A 20,612-nucleotide genomic window follows, 5' to 3' on the forward strand; every position below is an offset into this window, starting at 1 on the left:
CTCTTTTGTAATTACAATATTTTAATTATATTTTTGACATAATTTTGTTAGAAATTTTATTGAATTCAAGAATAATTGTATTGAAATAATATTGTAATATTTTAAGATTGTTCTGTATTTTTAAACAAAAAATAATTCTTATTGATATTTATAGGCTAATTATTCTTTTAGTACATAATTATCTGTTTTAAAGATCAAGCATCTAAGTATCTTTTTAAGTTATCTTACTAAATTTCATTATACTTTTTCTCATGTTATTTCATCAAGTTATTTCAAAAAATTTATTATTTCATTTTAGAATAAATTATATGTTTTTTTTTAACAATTAGTTTACCATATTTTAGTTATATATTTTATATTCAACATTAGTAGATATGATTTTATTCAAAGAATAATAATATTAAAATAAAATACAAAAAAAGTTATATCTTAAAATTATTGATTGCTTTAATTAAAGAAATAATGAATGGATGATATTTAGGCTAAATATTCAATAAATTTATTATAATATGATTTTATTATAAAAAATATGGAAATTTTTAATAAATTTCTTAAATTTTAATACTTCTTCTCCTTCTCAATTAATTTACTCGGATTTCTTTTTAGTTTATTTAATGTTTAAATTAAATTAAATTATAATTTTTACAATTAAAATGATCTTACTTATTTTTAAATTCAAGTTGTTTAAAATTATTATTATTAAATTCTTTTAGAAGTTATTTTTGGCATCATTTTATTTAAAATCATAAATTTTTTAAAAAATTAGCATTAAATTTATATGGAAGCTTGTATGAATCGAAAGAGAAGAGTTGAATAACTTTTAAACAAAACATATTTTTATAATTTTAACAATTAAGTTAAGATAATTGAATTAAATTGCATCATCTAAACTGCTGAAAAATTAATCTTCTTTTATCATTTTCATATTACTTACTTAAAATCTAGAAGATTCTTTTGGTTAATTTTAAAATATTAATTTTATAAAATTTTCAATTTGTGATTTAAAATTTCTTCAAAAGCAAGAGTAATGAAAAAGAAAATATCTTTAAATATATTTAATTAAATTTCTAAGTGAATATAGCTATTTTATTTTGGAAATTATTGTAATTCTTCATTTATGATAATCTCTAAAAAAATATTTTTATCAAAATTAAATTAAAAATAATAAAAATTTTAAAAATCATGTATTTTATTTAATCATCACAATTTTAATAAAAATAACATTATATAAATTATTAATAAAATTATGTTTTGAATTTTTAACATTTCTTGTTTATATAAATAAAAATTAAATATTTACATTATTAAATTATAATATTTTTTCAAATATTTTTGTTTTAAAATTATTTTTACTATTCAGAATTAATTAAAATTTAAATATAATTTTCCTATAAAAATTTTTTAAGAAGTAGATAATTTTTAGATATCAAAAGCTACATCTTAAATTCAAATAAAATATTAAAGTTTGCCAATTCAAAAAAAATAAAAAATTTTGAAAATCACTTTGATTTATGATTGGATTTAATTTCTTTTGAAGAGGAATTATTTAAGATTTTGTGATTTTAAAACAAATATTTCGTTTGATTGCAAAAAATTTAAAATCATAAAAGCAGAAATTCGTTTATATCTTTTTTTAGTTATTTATTTATTTGTTTGTTTGTTGCAAAAGGCGTATTTTAAATTTAAAGTGCAAATGAGTGATTAAAAGTATAGAGATAAAGAGAACTTTTCTATTGAATCTTTAGATTCTAATATGAAGTAAATAGAGGCAACTAATAATATAATTAACAATTTAGAGAATTAGTTGAATGAATTTTTTACTAAAAAGTCTGGAGGATATAATAGCAATTATTAGAGCAATCACAATAATAATCAGGAAATGGTTTTACAAATGAGCAGCTATTCTCCAAATATGAAGAGCAGTCCATTTAAATAGAATGAAGATAGTTATATAAATTCTATTAACTAATAAAGCAGCAATACAACTATTGTAAATAGTAAATAGCAAGCTAGTGATTATTCGCAGAATTTATATGGAGAAAGAGCAGCAAGCTCAGAAAAAAAGTAATACAATTTTTAAGAAGAGATAAATTCTGTAGAAAAAGACAGTGATGATGAAAATTAAGATGAGTAATTTAGAAACCAAAATTTAAATAGAAACAAAAATGAAGATTACAATCATGATAAAGATGAATTAGATGTAAAAGTGAATGAGAGCTAGTTAAATAACACATTTACAAGTGAATAAATGTTGAGATTAAAAGATAAATACCTCTTAAAAAATTATCAAACTAGCAATGAGTTATAAGCAATTCAAGAAGATTAGCTAGATGAAAATGGTTATTATTACAAAAATTATAAATCAGAGCAAGGTGCATTAAATGTGAAGAATAATTATAGTAACTTAATTTAGCAATAACAAGAATAGCAAGTGCCTTTGTTTTAGAATAAGAATTTGATGCATCATTTTTAATAGCAATAAGTAGGGTTTATCGATTAATAATAATAGCAAAAATAAAATTTATAATAGCAATAATAGTATTTATAGATGAAATAATAATAATTATAGGAGAATTTGAAATAAAATATTTAACTAAAATAACAATAATAATTATCTCAAGCAATGAATCAAAAGGATTTAAATAATGAAGATACAGTTGATAATTTGTAAAGCTTTAGAGGCGATGCAAGCTATGGAAGAGGAAATAAAAGTATGTTGGATAATTCAGTGATTTCTGTTAAAAATAAAGAGGAATTAGAAAATGAGTTAATTTAATTGCAAAAAAGATTAAACTAGCTTGATTAAGAGTCTACTGCTAGAAGAAATAACGTAGATCAAACAACTTTTAGTCCATCAAAAGCCTCGTAATAATATTAACATTCAACCGTCTAATAGACGAATCGAGGTTTAAATTCGATTGGCGATATATCCATAATTAATAACAGCTCTTCTACTATATAAGCATAAAAGCAAAATGCAACAAACAGAGAATAGCTGCCACAAAGTTATTAAAATGCTTCATCTCGTTCTAATTCAATGATTTAAAATAGCTAAAATAATAGCTCAATGCTTCCTTCAACTTATTCAACAAGAGGAACAGACAGTATTGTATCAAAATTACAAAAAATGGAGGAGTTTTATTAAAATAGAACAAGGATTTTGGAAGAAAGAATAAACTCTTTGGAAAGTGAGAACTAAAAGCTGTTAAAGACAAATAGTGAATTAGTTTAGCAAAATGAACAGCTTTAATAAAAGTTGATGATGTAAAAAGAACAATTTTTAATAGAAATATAGCAAAAATTGAAAGAGTAGGAGCATCGACTGAATACAGAGTTTGAGATGAATTTAAACAGGTTTTCTAACAAAAATTAAGAGTTTCTGTCCCAATAGCTTGAAGAAAAGCACGCCTACTAAAAAGAACTGGATTAAATAAAATTTGAGAGACAGAATTTGATGAAAGAGCTGGACGAATTAAAGAAGAATAACACGTAAATTAATTTTGTCTTTTTCGTTATAATTAATTGCATAGGATAAATACCAAGCGCAATAAGCAAATACTGGAAGTATTCTTTTATTTAAAAGCTGATAAGCATTTAATAAAGTAACATCTAAATATTTTTAGGAATGTTTACATTTCACATAAAAATCTCTTCAGTAGATTTTTTTTTTTTGAATTAATATTACTAAACAATTATTAAATTGAAAAATGTAATTACACTCACCAATAATTAGCTAGAAGAAAGTCTTAGTGCTATCTAAAAAATAATTTAAAAATAAGTTAAATTCTAATTTTTTTTTTTTTAAATTGAATATCTTTAAATGAAATAAATTAACTTTTAACTTTAAAAAAAAAATAATTTTGTAATTTGATGAATTTATCTTTGTGGAAAAGATATTTTTAGTAAAATGCTTTGAAATAAATGAAATTTAAAAAAATGGTTTCTTCAAAGCTAGAATAAAAAACGAAAAAAAAAGTGGCTTTTAATGAATATTTAATTGTCTTACTTCAAGGAATATTTAAAATAACAAAAATCTATCAGGCGAATATACAATTAAATTGTAATTGCGTAAAATTAAATGACATCAAAAATTTAATTAAGTTGTATATTTACTCAGATAGTTTACATAAAAATGAAAAAATAATAATTTGAAAACTTTCTCTATAAAATAACTTATTGCCAATTTAATGGACCATTAATTAATTGAATTTAAATTTGTTTAAAGAGTTAAATATATGTAGTTAAAATTAAATTATTCCAATCAAACTAAATACTGAGCTGAATTTAAATAAAGAAACAAAGCCAAAAATCAAATTAAATTTTATCTAATTAAAGCGAATTAACATATTTTTCTAGAACTAAATCAGTATTGATTAGTAACATCTACATTACGATTATTTGGATTACTCATAAATAATTAAGTATTTTGATTTTTATGAATTAATTAATTTATCCAATATATTTTAAGCCTTTTTTTTTACATTTTTAAGCAGAAAAATAATTTTGATATTCGATTTCTCAAAGATATTCAAATTCCAATTTTTTATTATTTTTTTTAAGGCAGATTTGCTGCTTTGATAAATAAATAAATATCTTATTGCACTTTTCATATAGCAAGCAAAAAGCTTATTTGATATTTCTTTTTAAATAAAAACTTAAATTCATGTATTTACTAAAATTTTTGCATAATATTGCAAATTGGAGTAAATTGATAGATAATGACTATTAATTCACTTTGATTTATTTTTTTTTTGTTTTTAATTTAGAGAACTTGTAGATGAGAGAGATAATATAAATTAGAGTTACTCTAATTTATTAGCTGTCCACAATTAAATGCTTTAAATTGACATTTAAAAGAATGAACGTAGCTTACATCATTCATTTTGTCAAAGCAGTTATTCTGATAGAAATACCAAGCCAGCGGTTGTCACTAACTAGTTAATTTTTCCTTAATGTAAATTATTTATTATTTTTAATGAAAATTGAATGAGCTTTTAAATTTAACTTCGAATTTATTATTAAATTAGCATAAATTTCAGAGCATAAAGTCGAGAGCCAGTAATATATTCAGGATAAGCGTTGCAACTATGAAAATCCTAATAAGAATTAAAGCTACATTTCAAAAGCAACTGATTAATAAATATCAAAAGAGGATTAACATGAGTGGAGAGAAGAGCTCAGTAAATTAAAGGAAGAGCTGGAAATAGAGAAAAGACAAAGGGATAAACTAGAGTCAGAGCTTAGAAGCTAGAATATCTAGCACCAAGAAAAGAGTCTATATGAAGACAATTAAGAAATTAATTCTTTGTATCAGAAAATTTTTATGACCAGGGAATTGAAGGCAAGAGAAATAGAAAAAAATAAAGATGAAGCCGATTTGTTGTAGAAAGGAATTAAAATAGATTCGAAAAATCAAGAAAATATAATTGAATAAGAGGAAGAAATATAATAAAATGAGTATGAAGATCAATAATTTGCACCTAGGTTCTAGCAAGATGAGAAAGACAAAAGCGAGTTTAAGAGTGTCTAGTTTGAAGAGAAAGGCAGATATAGTACGATATTTAAAAATGAGTCCATCAATAGTAACATTCCGAAAAACTACAGCTCAAATTTGAAATTAAAAAATAGCGAGTTAAGAGGATATGACTAATTCACTTAAAAATCTATAAATACTACTTAAAATTAAAAAAGATCTTCCTCTTAGTCATCTAAAGAAGGCATAAAAATTAATAATTAATATGTAAATTAATAAAAGCCCCCAAAAACTGGGGGATTAATGATTTCTACCCCATAAAGTAAAAAATAAATAAAAGAATCATATAGTAGTAGAGAAAATTCATAAAAGCATTATAACTCAAATTCATCATAATCACATCTGATGAAGTCTGTTTCTTTAGAAAATTATAACATTGCTAACTATGATACAAGCGAGTCTTAATAAAACTTAAATAGTAAATATACTCAAGATTAAACCACAGATAAAAAGATGGTTAAGGAATTTATCAAGCAAATCGATAAATTAAAGAAAGTGATCCTATAAAAAAAGAAGAAAAGCTCGATTCCAAATAGTACTAATCAATCACAAGGAAGTACGAAAGACAAATTATAAACTTAAGAGAGATAGTCAAGCAGGAATAATAATGAATAGTAAATGCAGGTGAGTGTTTAGAAAAAATCAGTTAAAACTCCAATTTCTTCTTCCAAAAAAACAGCAACCAGTGCAGCTGTTGATGGAAATGTAAAAAGAAGCACTATACGCTCAAATTCAGCCAATAAACAGCGTATTTGAAATTAAAAATATTTTATTGATTTATTAAGAAAATCAAGAAAAAAATTAATAATTTGATAAGGAAATATCTGTGTTTATATCTATTTATTTTTGTTTGCAAAAAGATTGATAGATCTATAAATTAATTGGTAGTTAAATATAAAATTTAAACGGGTTAATTATCTCATAATGTTTTTTTTTTTGCAGTAATTTTATTAATCTATTTACAAGTAATATGTATGTGTTGGTATTTAAATTAAAATTTTTCATAATTTGCCTTAAAATTAATATTAATAATATTGCAGTCATTCATTTGTTAATCGATATTTAAAATAATCTTAGATATCATTTGGTTAATTCTTCTCTTTTCCTCTTTTCCACAAAAAAACTTATCGGATAATAAATATCTTTCGTGAGTGAGATTATTATTTAAAAGCAATGAAGCAGCTAAGTATTGAAATAATTTTAAAATTAACTAAGCTGCAATTTAAATTTTAGCATAAAACTGATAAAATATTTTTAATTTGATCATTAAAAATAGACAAAGTTTTTTTAAATTAAAATAGATAACGCAAATTAAGAATAAAAACATAAACTTTGATTGCTTTTACAATATTTAAACAATTTTTGAATTGAAAATTGGAAAATGAGCTTTTTTTAAATTTAAATGCCTTACTTTGATCTTGAAAGAATTTGCAAATTACAGTGCAATTATTAATTACTCCTATAACGGATTTCTCTGATAAAGACGTCAGGGAATTATTTTTACTTACCAGGTACATTTAAATAGAAACATGATTTTTTAATAAAAATAGAAGTAATGAAAACAGAGTTTGTGAATAGAAGGAAATACATACAATGATTCAAATTTCCTAAACCTTTGATTTATGTTGGTGTTACATTATACCTATAAAAGATTTTCTTTTCAAATAGAAAGACTCTTTTTGTTATGTTTGGTTTTCTTAATGTATCTATCTACTTTTCTCTTTCTTTTTTAATATTACTTACTAATTTAAGGCAGATAATAATTAAGAAATTTTTGATTACTTTGAGTGCTTGCTGTAAATTATGGAAAAAAAATAAATGCAGAAAAAATTTATCTATTAATCAAAAAGTTATGTTTGTATTCTGATTAAACATTTAGTTATATATCACAAGCATCTATCCGAATATAAAGGTAAAAAATAGCTATTATCTTTATTTACATTTATAGCAAGCACCAATAAATAAAATAAATAGATCGAAAAATTGATTAATTAAAAAAAAAGAATTTTATCAGTATATCTTCTTGTTTTAAAAATAAGAAAAAGTAAAAGAAATTGAAATTTATAATTAATAATTTAATAAATACTATCCAAAAGCTAAAAAAAACTCAGAATTAGCTTATACATACTAACAAATAACTTCATTCCTTCTAACAAACACATACATACATATTACAATGTCAAGCTCTCTCATCAATCCCGCAATCACTAAGCTCTACAAAAAGAGTAAATCAAATCAAAGTACCAGTACCTTAGAGACTATTTCTGAGGAAAAGTCTTTCTTCTTATGCACTAAGGCTAAGAAGGTCAGCAAAAGTGGTCTTTTTTCAAATGACAGATTTATTTGTATCGATAACAACAGAATTTGCTACTATAGCAAACTTTCATAAAAAAGCACTATGAGCATGAAAGAAATGCAAAAAGTCACTCCTAAATTATCATTCAAGCACTCTGAACTCCACTCTGTTCAAACAAATCCCAACAAACCTAACATGCTAATCATCAATGTTCTTGGCAATGTAGAAATTAAAGGATAACTTTAAAAATTCAAGACAATTCAATAAATTAAATTTTTGTTCAAAAACCAAAATGACCAATTTAAGTACAAAATGATCATGGAAAAGATCATTGATAACGAAAAATTATGTTTAAACAAATAAAACTTAGAAGATTAATACATTTCTATCTTACATAACTTCTGAAAGCTCTTTTCTAATAATTAAACTAAGTCAGCGATTTCAAAGATATTTAAGATCTTAGTTAAATAAATTAAATATTTCAGAAATACTCTAAAAGTGGAAAAAAGTATATACGAGTATATTTATCAACTCATTAAGATACTATTAAACTCCAGCTTATAATAAACAATTATCTAGTTTTCTATACCTAATAACATCTCTCAAATCATTAAATTTAAGCAATACCATGCAATAATAAATCTACCACACCATATAAAATTACTAAAAAACTTAACTTAAAGTATTAAAAAAACTCAATGAAACCTTAAAATATCCAATCCTTCCTTATATTATTCAATTATTTTACAATTAATTAATAACTAACTAACTAATCTAACAAACAAACAAAATCAGTAATCACCCTCACTCACTCAATCTACTTTCTCAAAAAAAAAAAAAATATTTATTTATTAAACATTATCATAAATTATATTTTCCTTGTTGATTATTTCTTTCTATATTAAAAATGTACAAAGTCATTCATTTACACAAATCTTTACCTATAACAATGCAAATTTAAAATCCGCAAATTAATTTCAAACAATCAAATTAATGTAAATTTTAACAAAAGATACATCAATCAATTCAATTAGCTATAAAAAAATTAATTGGGGTTTTTTTATCATTCCAATTACTTGGTGATATCAATTAATTAATTTTCTTCTTTAATCATTCGCCAAGCGATTAACTTACACAGAAATTAATATTAAATACTAATTTCCTCATAATTTTTAAGATTCCTAAATTTCCTTATAAAAACTTATAAAATTCATAATCCATATTTGATTAACTTGGTTTTTCTTTTATATTTCTAACCTTTTTACACTTAATTCCTTTACTCCACTCTCTTAGGATTAAATTTAAACTGAATGATAATTACTCATTAATTTTAGCTCGAATATTATCTGGCCATACTCTTTTATCCTTATTTTTGTATTCAATAGTTTTAACTAGTTCATAATATAAATTGCTTTCTACTTTTTAATATTCTTAAAACACTAGATTTTATGTAAAAGGTGTTTTTGTTGAAACTCTATTTTTAAATAACTATCAGTAATTAATCTATATTTAGCATTATAATAAAACAAAATATTCTTTCTCAAAAAAATTATGTATAAAATCAAAACAACAAAAATGAGTAAACAATTTCGATTTTTTTTTTTTATTTGTATTTTTTAAATATTTCCAAATGAATTTTTGCTTCAATTGAAAAGAAACTATTAATAACAGCGTTCTTTTTTAAGATTTAACTTACATGAGTATTTACTATAAATATATAAATAAATAAATTGAAGTATGAAAATCCTCATTATTTAAATTGTAAAAGAATAGTGCATCTTTTAAAAAGAATAAATGTAACATAAAAAATTTAATTAAATCAAGTGAAATTAGATTAGTGATCTTCGTGCTCTTGAATGCGAAAATAATATCTTCGAACATTTGCTTCAAAAAAGAAATTCTCTAATGATAAATATCTAATATATTTTACTAAAATATATTATCTAGTTTGATTAATTTTAAGAAGAATACTTAGAAATTTTATAAAACTCTTTATTATATTTCTTTAGTAGCTACGTAGATAGTCTTCATAACTTTCGAAAAGGGTCTATTTAATAGCATATAGAAAGACTCTAAATATTCAAATAAAATTTAATTATTGTACAAGAATTTCTAAAAAAATATAATCAATATTAAGGAATTAATCAGACAAGCAATCAATTACATAAATATTATTCTATTTTTAAAAGTGAAGAATAATTTTGAAGTCATTATAAAATAAATATGTTTTATAAGAGTATTTTATTAAAAAAGAATTTCTTATAATTCTAAAAGAATTTAAATTAATTATTTATTATTAATATTATAATAACAAAATATACATTTTTAAAATAATACATATCATCATCGAATAATACTTCATCTGATTAGCTATTTATAAGAAAAAATACTTTTATAATCATTAAATTTCTAATTGAAATGATCTATTCTTAATCCACTTCTTAAATATTTTATAATTGATTATTTATCATACAAAAAAATAACATCAAAAAATTACTAATCATAATTAAATAACTTAACTTTATTTATTTATTTGTTTTTTATATTACCTAAAAGTTAAAACAAATTTAAATTCATGTATTAAATTTTATTTTATAAAATATTCTCTGTACCCCCTCTATTAAAAAGCATTAAAGAATTTCATATACCTAACTTTTTTTTGTAAAAAATATTTGGGATGGTATATAGTATTTTAATGGAATTAATTTGATTTTGTTTGAATAATATCAAAAATTTATCTAAAAATTGTCTAAAAATAATTTCAGAATTTATATTTTTAAAAGCTAATTTTTGAAACTAACCAACAAATATTTTTTGCTTAGTTTTTTATTTCAAATTTAAAATGAATAAATATTTTTAATGTATGTATTTTAAATTATAAAAATATTTTAAAAATATTATTCGTTTTTTATCAGTTGTCTGTTTATTAGTATTAAAAATAATAAATTAAGTCAACATATTATATTTTTGTTTTAACTAATCTATTTATAATAAAAAATTTGTTTAATTTAAAATGAAAAAAAGAAATTAAAATATTTATGAAAAAGTAAGTAAAATCACTATTCAATAAAATTCATAAATTGAATATAATATATAAATATATAGAATAAAAAGTGTTCAAATATAATATTATCTTTTAAATTGCTGGTTGAAGTTATTTAATTGAGGAAAATGCTTGAAAGATAATAAGCATTACATCTATCATTCAAAATATAAATTATAAAAAGCAATTTTGCAAATTGCTAATCTTTTAAACTCACTCAGAGAAAAATACAATCGATATCATTTTAATAATATTTTATTGTAATAATATAATTTTTAGTAAGTTTCTTTCATGAAAGCTTTTAGCCTTAAAATTTTGTATTACTTCAATACATAATTAATAAAATTTAAAGAGATAATTATTTATCAAAATTCAATAAATTATTTTGAATAAAAAAAATACATATTTTATTTTTAAATTAAATAAAAAATATAATTCAATAAAAGAATAAAAACTAAATAAATTTATTTAAAACTTTAATTTACTTTCTAATAAATAAATGAGCGAGTAAATTATTTTATTAGATATCCTTTTAGAATTAATTTATTTTATTGGTCAATACATATTAATAAACTAAGATCAAGTTTAGCAAATTAATCTGTAAATTGCTAATATCTATATTTATCTTAATTATCAGAACTCTACTATTTAACTATTAAAGATCATAAATAAATGCTTCTTGATAAATAAATAAATTAATTTTTTATTATGATTATTTAATAAATTTTAATTCTAATTAATATTAATTTTATATTTTTTTGTATTTGCTTTAAATTAAAAGAAATTTTAATTTCAAAATTTTTATTATAGGAATTCTTTCATATTTACTTGATTTTCTATTCTATTTCTAATGAATGAAAATGGTACTTATTCTAAAATAATTTACTTATTTGATATAAAAAATATGCTAAATTTTTATTCAATTATTTTGTATTTCTTATTCAAAATTAAATTTATTGATTATGTTTATTTTAATGTAAATATAAATATAAATAGTTAACTTTTAAACTATTTAAAAATAATCAAATTATTATTAAAAATAGTATTATAAATTTCTGATGAATTTTTATAGAAAATGAGTAAAAATATAATTTTAAATATGGAATTTAATTTAAATTCAAATGAAATTATTTTCTTGAAATTTATATTGATGGAGTTTATAACTTTTTAAATATGAATTTAAATATCTACTTATTATTTTTTTAAAAAGAGTTTATGATTTTTAGATTATGACGTTATAATTTATAATTCATTTCCCAAAAATGATGCATCTTTTAATTGTAATTTAAATCATACAAATTATTACATAAAAATAAATATCGAAAATTTGATTTCTTAATCTCATAAATTTATAATTACTCTCTATGCAATAGAGATATTCTAATGTCTAAAAGTAAACATCAAAAATAATCTATTTTACAGCAAATAAAATTTACATTTTTAAGAGAGAGGTGTTTAAATTTGTAATTTAATTTTTTTTGTATTAAAGATATCATAAAATATATTTTTTTAATTTTTATATTAGATATAAGATAAACAAACACCCAGTGTCTTGTTTAAATATATAATAATACATAATGTAAGTAAAATTTATGATAATAAGATAGGAAAATAATAAAATTTTAGAAGAAAATTTAAAAATTACCTTAAGATAATTTGTAATCAATTTTATTATTTTGTTTAAAAATTATACCATACTATAAAGAATTTGCTTCTATTTTGACCAAATAATATTAATTTCAAACATAGAAAATAAAATTTTGCTTTCTTTTAAGTTTACACTAAGATAAAGAATACATAAATGAAATTTATTGTTTGAGGTTAGATTTAGAGAGTAAAAACTAAAGCGATAAAAAATTAGCTATTTAATAGTAGTAAATAAGCTTTTATTTTCAAAAAAATAATTTTTTTTTGTTTTTAAATGTTAAAAATGTTGAATTTAACTTAAAGAAACAAATTTATTGTATCTTTGATAGGCAAGTAAGTATCCTAATTTTTGTAAAAGAGGAAATTAGATACTTTACATAATTTTGTTTAAGATACTTTTTTATTTATGAAAATATAAATTTTCTGAGTAATTATTTTGTTTAAAATTAATTAAGTAAGTAAGTACTATTACAAAGCAAAATAATTCAAAAATACTAAATTTTTCCAAAAATCAAATTAAATATTTTCTTAATGTATCTGAGAATTTGTAAGTAAAAATTTTAAAATTAAAGTTTGCTTTTGTTTACATACTATGTGAGCTTAATCTTACTTTTTTAATAACATTTTTATTTTTTACAAAGTTAAAATAATATTTTGGGTACAATAAACACAACAAAAATTAGCAAAAACTAGTTAGTAATAAAATTCTAAAGAAAAAAAATTGTAAATAAATAAAATTAAATGATAAAATTTTGATTTTCAATTAAGAAAAATAAAATAATTATTAGAATCGTTGATTCATGTAAAGAAATTGTAAAGATGTATGTATCTTTTAATATTTTTTAGTAGAAAAAAAATAAATATCTATTTTGAAATATCATCAGATATTATAATCTGTAAAAAGTCTTTAATTTCAAATTTAATTTATCGCTGGAGGCTTTTATTATTTATTTATTAGAAATGAAATACTTTTTAAAAAATAAAGATCAAAGAAAAAAAAAATAACTTAATTTATTTTTAATCAATAAGATTTCATATGTTGTTTGAGATTATATTTTGTGTAGATAAGTATTTAGCGAAACATAGATATGACCAAGAAAGCACTATCAAAAATTTAGTAAATTAGATATTTTTAGAGTCTAAGTTGTAAGTGTAAGCAGGATAGAAAATATAAAAAGTTTGGTAAAACATATAAAAAGATAGATAATCAATAAAAAAGTTAATCAATCACTATAAAAAGTTAGTTAATTTATAAGATATTTAGATAATTGTTATAATTATTAGAGTAAGGTTAAACTGATATTAATTATCGCACTTACTACTATACAAGTAGTAGAAGAGAAACTAATATCTAATAGGTTCGGAATTAAAAGTAGTGAGTGAGGGACTTTTTTATTAAATAAAATTAAAAGATACATACAATGAAATATTATAAATTATTAATAAATTTCGATGTTTTAGAAAATTTTGTGATTTACCGCTTTAAATTGCTTGCAGATTTATTTTTCTAAATATAATTCTTTAAAGGACCGAAGATTATTATTTTCTCAAAACTTTGATTGTAACCATTAATTTTATTACTTTTATATCCTCAAATTTTTTATGGTTAAATATAAATATTGACTTAATATTTTAAATGAAGATTCATAAAAATAGAAGAAAGCGAATAAAGGAATTAATATTTATTTATCTAAGTAAATGATTAATCTTTTATAGGCTGACTGTATTTGGGAAATGACAATTTAGATTTAAATCAGAATTTAGTCTTGATAATATTAATTACCTTTTATGAATATTATATATAATTTAATAATCAAAAATAATCATCAAAAGTTATTAACTTCAAAAACAAATTTTAGGATAAAATATCTCGCTTTAGATTGTTAACATTATAATTTTTTTTGCAAATTTAAAGCTCAAAAACATTTAAAACATGAGTTTACTAAAAGATTCCAGCATCTTCAAGTCTTCTGGATAGTTGTTACTAGCTAGTCCTTCTGCTAGTCTTTAATTTATTAAGTAAGATAATCATTTTGGAAGCTAAAATTATTTTCTAAGACCATCAAGCAGGGGATCTGTTCACCCTAGATAAATTTTGATCTAATAATCATAGTAAAATCACACAGCTTAATAATAGTAAGTTTAAGAAAAGACTTCATTTTTACCACAATTATCTTAGCAATAGAACCTAAACAACAGTTAGCCTTAATTGGTTGCTTCAAGAAAGAACTCTTTAATCGCTAAAAATATGAGTACTGAATAATTAAAGGATTGGTTGATAGGTAAATAACCTTCCTAACAAAATTTATTGTAAGGAGAGAAAAATTAGAATTAAGCAAGTATTAAGGGTAATCACAGCTTAATATAAATAGGATCTTCTTCAAAAAAATAAGATTTTTTTAATGGAGACAAAAAAACAGATATAAATAATACTCAAGAATAAAGTACAATTCAGAACTAGGACAACTAGCAAATTAATCAAATTTAAGAAAGAGGTATTATTCGTAGAACATAACGCCGTGCGCAGAGTGATATAATTTATTAACGATAACCAGACGTTTCTAATAGCAACTAAGTGTAAACTATCATTCAAAATACTTAACAAAAGAATTAAAATGAATAAAATTCAGATGAAAAACAAAAAAATGAGGAAAATGAGTAAAAAACTCAAGCAAAAATCATTGTGCGTAAAAGACATAGAATGCCTTCTTATAATCCTACTAATCCATAAAATTTTGATTAACATAGTCTATAAAATCAACAAAATAACTTATAAAACCAATAATTAGAATCTTAATAATCAAATCAAATGCTACAAAATTTTATATAAACTGATAACCACAAATCTGTTGAATTTACTAAATAATAACCATCACCTCTTATAGAGGAGAATTTCAGATCAACTTTGAACATGTTTTAGAGTCCTAATAAAAATAATAGAGTCGGATTCTCTTCTGCAGAACCTTCACCAATTAAAAAACCTGCTTCGATGACAAGCTTAATGGAAAACTCTTCTACAGGTTTTCACAAATTTTAAATAAAAAATTTGGTAAATTCAAACTATTCAAACACTGTCACTATTCCTTAGTCATAATCTACTAAAAACCTCACTTAAAGATAAATTCTTTTGAAGGACCTATAAAACATAACAGATTCTAGAAAATTGCTAGAGATATCTAGTAACAATGCACCTCTCAACTCTAAATTGGGGAATTCGTAAACATTTTAGCACGATTAATTAAATTAATAATTAGGAAAAAAGCTTACAATTTTTAATTCTCCTAACTCAAGCAGTTCTTCACCACTCGATGAGATGCTATCAACAGCTAACTCATCATCCTCTTAGCAAAACCTTCCTTTGATCAAAAATAGATAAATTAAAAACTCTTCATTACAGCATATTGAAATGCCATAAAAACTTTAAATTCACTCTACAACATCCAAATCCTCTGTCATCTAAAATATGTGGGGCAGCTCTTCCAATCTTGACCAAACCAGCGAATAAAGCTAGATCTAGCCAAAGGGTATTTTAAAAAACAAAAGAGACTCATCAAAAGTCAAAAAATAAGTTGCATTTGATAGGAATCTGCATATATTTGAATTAGGATAAGACTAGTAATCTTGATTAATCTATTAAAAAGCATGCAGCGTATTATTTATTAATAATGATTCCTGTTTGCATAAAATACTTAGAATGAACCCTACAAAAAAAACAAAATCACATAAATCTTTATAACAAATATACTAAATTAATACTAAGTTATTACATTTTCCACTTCACTATAACTAACTATATACAAATTGCTCCATCATTTTATAAATTATAAATATATGGGTCTATACAAAAACTATCTATCACTCATGATTAATACTATGTAAAATCAATAATTAAATGCATCAATAATGGCTATTATATGGCTAAATAACTATCCATTAATATTAATTTAAATTAGATTATAAATTTTTAATAACAACTAAATATACTACCAATTCTAATTCAAAACATATTTACTAAGGTTTTTTTTATCATATATATTTATATATTTCGTTTACACCTTAATTCCCTCAAATCATTCAAATTTTTATACTAAAATTAGTTATATGCTAATTAATCAAAATATTTAAATGTAAGTTAAAAATATTTTGCAATACTTCCAAAAGGTAATAATTATAAATTTTTTAGGTACTTTTTGTTAATAAATTAGCATAAAAATATAAAATAAATTGAATTTTGTTTTCATAAAAGACAAATTAATTTCTAAAAATAGATTATTCAAGTCACAACTTTATCATATTTTGCTACAAAATCAAAGAAAAAGCATAAAAATTGTTCAAATTTTACATCAGTAAGCAAGAAATGCAATTATAATCAAAATTTGTCATTATTATGGCAAAATAGAACCAATTTAATGAACTCAAATTTTTATATTAGTATTCAAATAATTTATTAATGAAAATATTCCAAAATATTTTTTATTTATTTGCTTAATTTAACACTGATTATATTTTTAAATTTTAAATTCATTGAGAAAATATTTTTTCTAGTTCTACAAAAAAAATAAAAAGAGTGTAAGGAACTAAATAAAATAAGAAAATTTTATAAATTTTGATTCATTTAATAATTAAAAGTAAATAAAGGTGATGATGCTTACAATTTTTCATAGCTTTATCTAATTGAATAGAAATTAATGGTTTTTTATAACAAAAATTGAATTTTTACTTAAATTTAAAAATAATATTTTCTTTTTAATTTAGAGTCAATAATTGGATTAAACATTTTTGAAAAAAAATACATTTAAAATGATCTAGTTAAAAAACAATTCTAATCTCAATCAATTTAATATTTTTAGTATAATGTATATTTCAAAAATATTTTATTATCTAATATATATATTTAATTTTACAGATAGATTTAACATATTTCTTATCCACTTAAAGTTAAATCAGGCAGCATTTATTTGCTCCTATTTTATTTCTTTTTGTTTAACAAATATTTAATCACAAAAATCTCTATAGATTTCAACTCTACTCTTTCCTTTTGTTTCAATGAACTCTTTCTTGTAGTAGATAAGGAAAATAAAAGTTATAGCTGCAAATATAGCAAAAGTACCGCCTGCTTTTATTCCTTAAGCCATGTATGGGAAGATTATACCAATAACAAGGGTAAAAATCCAAAGTACGCATGTATTAATTTGTAGAGCCTTTTATTCTAGCATTTCACCCTAATAAGCCCAGACTAAGGGTCCTTAGCTTAAAGAAAAAGCGATTAAGAACAAACAGATTGCTAAAAAGCTAGGAATGAATAAATCCAGAGATAAAAGTATTGCAATTAGTGCTAATGAAATAACTAAAAGCACAGTTCCCCATAGCATCATAGGTCTTCTTCCCTTCTTATCAACAATAAATACACTAACTAAACAAGCAAAAAATTGTATAAATCCTAAACCGATAGAATAATAGTAAGCATTATCTGCTTGGTTGGCATCTTCGAAAATTTAGTTTGAATAGAAATTGACACCATTGATGCATGTCAATTGTTAGCCTATGCACATCAGAAGACCTAATAGCCACCTTCTATTGAAGCTTTTTTTAGCATAATCATTTTCTTCTGAATGTTCATGTAAATCTGAGGTTGCATTTTTATCATTTTTTTAATGTTTTGTTTCAGAAGATATTTCAGAATTAGTTGCAGGATTAACATTTTGACTATTACTTTTAGCTTTTTCAGTATCGATTTTATTGTTTGAGGAAGACGTTGCATTGACTTATTCCTTTATTAAATTAACTTGAATATCTATTTCAGATTCATCTCTATAAATTGTTCTTAAGAAGCTCTATAATTCTTTTATTTTTCCCTGCTTATACAGTTCGCAAGGAGTGTCGTATCTGAAAAAAAGGACAAAATTGATAAATCTTAAAATTGTAAATATTACTGGGAAGCCAACTACAATTCTCCAATTAACCTATTTATTAAATAATTAATTAGTAAGTACAAAAACCAAATGCTTAAAGCAGGAAAATTTAAATCGAAGAATTAATAAATATATATTAAAAATTTTTTGATAATTATAAATAATTTACCTAATTATCGTAAGTGGGATCATCAATTAAGTTTTACTTACTCGGAAGACTCAAACCTAGCAAAAAAACCACACATATTCCAAAACAGACTAGAAGTTGATTGATACATCCAGTGATACCTCTTAATTGAGTAGGCGATACTTCAGCAACAAAAGAAGAAACATAAGTACAATTCAAACCTATTATCATACCAGCAATAAAACGACCTATCATCAGATTAGCTACATGTGTATCAACAAGTTAAACTATACAAGCAATTATAGTCAATAAATCAAGAAGCATGGAAGCTCTACGTAAGTTGTTCTTGAAAATTTTCAAAACATTAACAGCAACAGGAGCAGAAATAATGCATCCAGCTGCAAGAGAGCTAGTTATCAATGAGGGATAAAGAGTTTCTTTATCAGTTCCTCTCCATCCATTCAAACTTATGATGACTATATTTTAATAAAATTGTATTAAGAATAAAAATAATATCTTCAGTTAAAAATTTTAGATTTTAGTAAAATTATTACTATTATATATTTTAGAAATGATTATTAATATTAATAATTTGGTTTTTTTACCTTAAGAAACCGAGTTATAAGTGGAAATATTATAACCAAAGTAGAGACTAGCTAAGCATATATTAGAAGCCATAGCAAAAACTCTAGGCTTATTGATATTTATTTCTTTTTACATTTATCAAGAAAATAAGAGTGTGATTTACTTGTAAGCAAATTTTTTCTTTAAACTTTTTTAATTGTTATTTTATATTATTTTATTTAAATACATAAATTATTCTTCGATATAAAGTAGAATTTAAAGTAAAAAAACATAGAGGTATTTTAAACAAAGTTGTGAATTGAAATCAAAAAACAATTATATTACGTAAATTTACTAGTATATTTCGGTATTTAATTTATCTATTGTATGATTTACATTTTATTTTTTTTAAATACACTATTTAAGGATTTATATAAACTGATAATTGAATAATTTTATCTCAATGGTTTATACATCTCTCTATCAGTTAGTCATATTTAATGGGAGTTATTCCATTTGTAAATGAGTAAAAATTTTTGAAGAATAAAGTAAATTTATCCTTCAATTAGAATGAATATTTATTTAAAAAATTTTAACTATTAAATTTAGGTTTGGCTGATGTTAAATCTTCATTAAAGTTAAAGAATATTTAGAATATGATGCAGAAATATTACTTTACTATTAATATACAAAATCTTTAACGATTTTTAATTTAAAAATGATGAAATAAACTAAAATGAGTCATAATTAAACAAATTATAATTATGTTTAATCAACTATTCAAAAAAGTTTACAATTTTATTGAATAAGCAACAAAAATTGATTACTAAATTTCTTTATAAGCTAATTAAAAATTTACCTCAAATTTAAAAATAAAAATAGATATAATTAAAATAAAAGAGATATTTGATGTCATTTTACTACTAAATATTTTTAATTGTGATGAGTCTATTTTATTTGATTTAGTTGTATTTCTAATTGAAGCTTAAAAATTTTCAAAATGTTTCAAAAAATAATTTCAAATTGATTTTTTATATATTTAAAATATTTATTATATAAAGTTTAAGTTAAATTTATTCGTTTTTTGATTGAAAATAGATTATATTCAATTCGTTTGAGATGGTTTTCAAGTTATTTATCCTAATACATATACAATAATTTATAATCAAGTTACATTAAAAAAGTGTAATAAGAGAGTGTAACAACATTCAGAGTTTATAAATAAGACTTATATTTGTAAATCTATTGTTTTATTAATTATTTTTATAATTTAATCAAAGATTAAAGAATTTATTAGAAAATAATCTGGAACATAAATTACAGTTCCAAAATAACAAATTAATTTGCAAAAAAATCAAAATCTTACAAGATATATATTCTAAAAATACATTTAAAAAATTGTAAACTAAATAATCTAATAAATTAATTGTGTTTAATATATAAATAATAGTATATTGTTTGTAAACCATAAAACTTTTTTGTGTAATTTA

At 21.3% G+C, this 20,612-nt stretch overlaps 4 protein-coding genes across 4 annotated transcripts; 3 read left to right on the forward strand and 1 right to left on the reverse strand. All coding sequences in view use genetic code 6, as the record gives it.

Moving 5' to 3' along the window:
• Window positions 1–1,603: 1,603 nt before the first annotated feature.
• TTHERM_00540220 (hypothetical protein) lies at window positions 1,604–6,289 on the forward strand (the record flags this gene model as incomplete). The annotated part of the gene is made up of 3 exons (XM_001007947.3): window positions 1,604–3,489; window positions 4,767–4,954; window positions 5,028–6,289. The coding sequence occupies exons 1-3, from the start codon at window positions 1,694–1,696 to the stop codon at window positions 6,287–6,289; spliced, it is 3,246 nt and encodes a 1,081-aa protein (XP_001007947.2). The 5' UTR covers window positions 1,604–1,693.
• Window positions 6,290–7,709: 1,420 nt separating this feature from the next.
• TTHERM_00540230 (hypothetical protein) lies at window positions 7,710–8,234 on the forward strand (the record flags this gene model as incomplete). The annotated part of the gene is made up of 1 exon (XM_001007948.1): window positions 7,710–8,234. One exon carries the CDS (start codon window positions 7,710–7,712, stop codon window positions 8,232–8,234), a length of 525 nt encoding a protein of 174 aa, XP_001007948.1.
• A 6,107-nt stretch (window positions 8,235–14,341) lies between these two features.
• TTHERM_00540240 (hypothetical protein) lies at window positions 14,342–16,144 on the forward strand (the record flags this gene model as incomplete). Its single annotated transcript, XM_001007949.2, has 1 exon — window positions 14,342–16,144. The coding sequence occupies exon 1, from the start codon at window positions 14,453–14,455 to the stop codon at window positions 16,142–16,144; it is 1,692 nt and encodes a 563-aa protein (XP_001007949.1). The 5' UTR covers window positions 14,342–14,452.
• Window positions 16,145–17,462: 1,318 nt separating this feature from the next.
• Window positions 17,463–19,278, reverse strand: TTHERM_00540250 (MFS transporter; the record flags this gene model as incomplete). Its single annotated transcript, XM_001007950.1, has 3 exons — window positions 17,463–18,482; window positions 18,601–19,034; window positions 19,164–19,278. The coding sequence occupies 3 exons, from the start codon at window positions 19,276–19,278 to the stop codon at window positions 17,463–17,465; spliced, it is 1,569 nt and encodes a 522-aa protein (XP_001007950.1).
• Window positions 19,279–20,612: the final 1,334 nt, after the last annotated feature.

This window comes from Tetrahymena thermophila, assembly GCF_000189635.1.
Source record: "Tetrahymena thermophila SB210 genomic scaffold scf_8254807, whole genome shotgun sequence".
Classification (NCBI taxonomy): Eukaryota; Ciliophora; class Oligohymenophorea; order Hymenostomatida; family Tetrahymenidae; genus Tetrahymena; species Tetrahymena thermophila.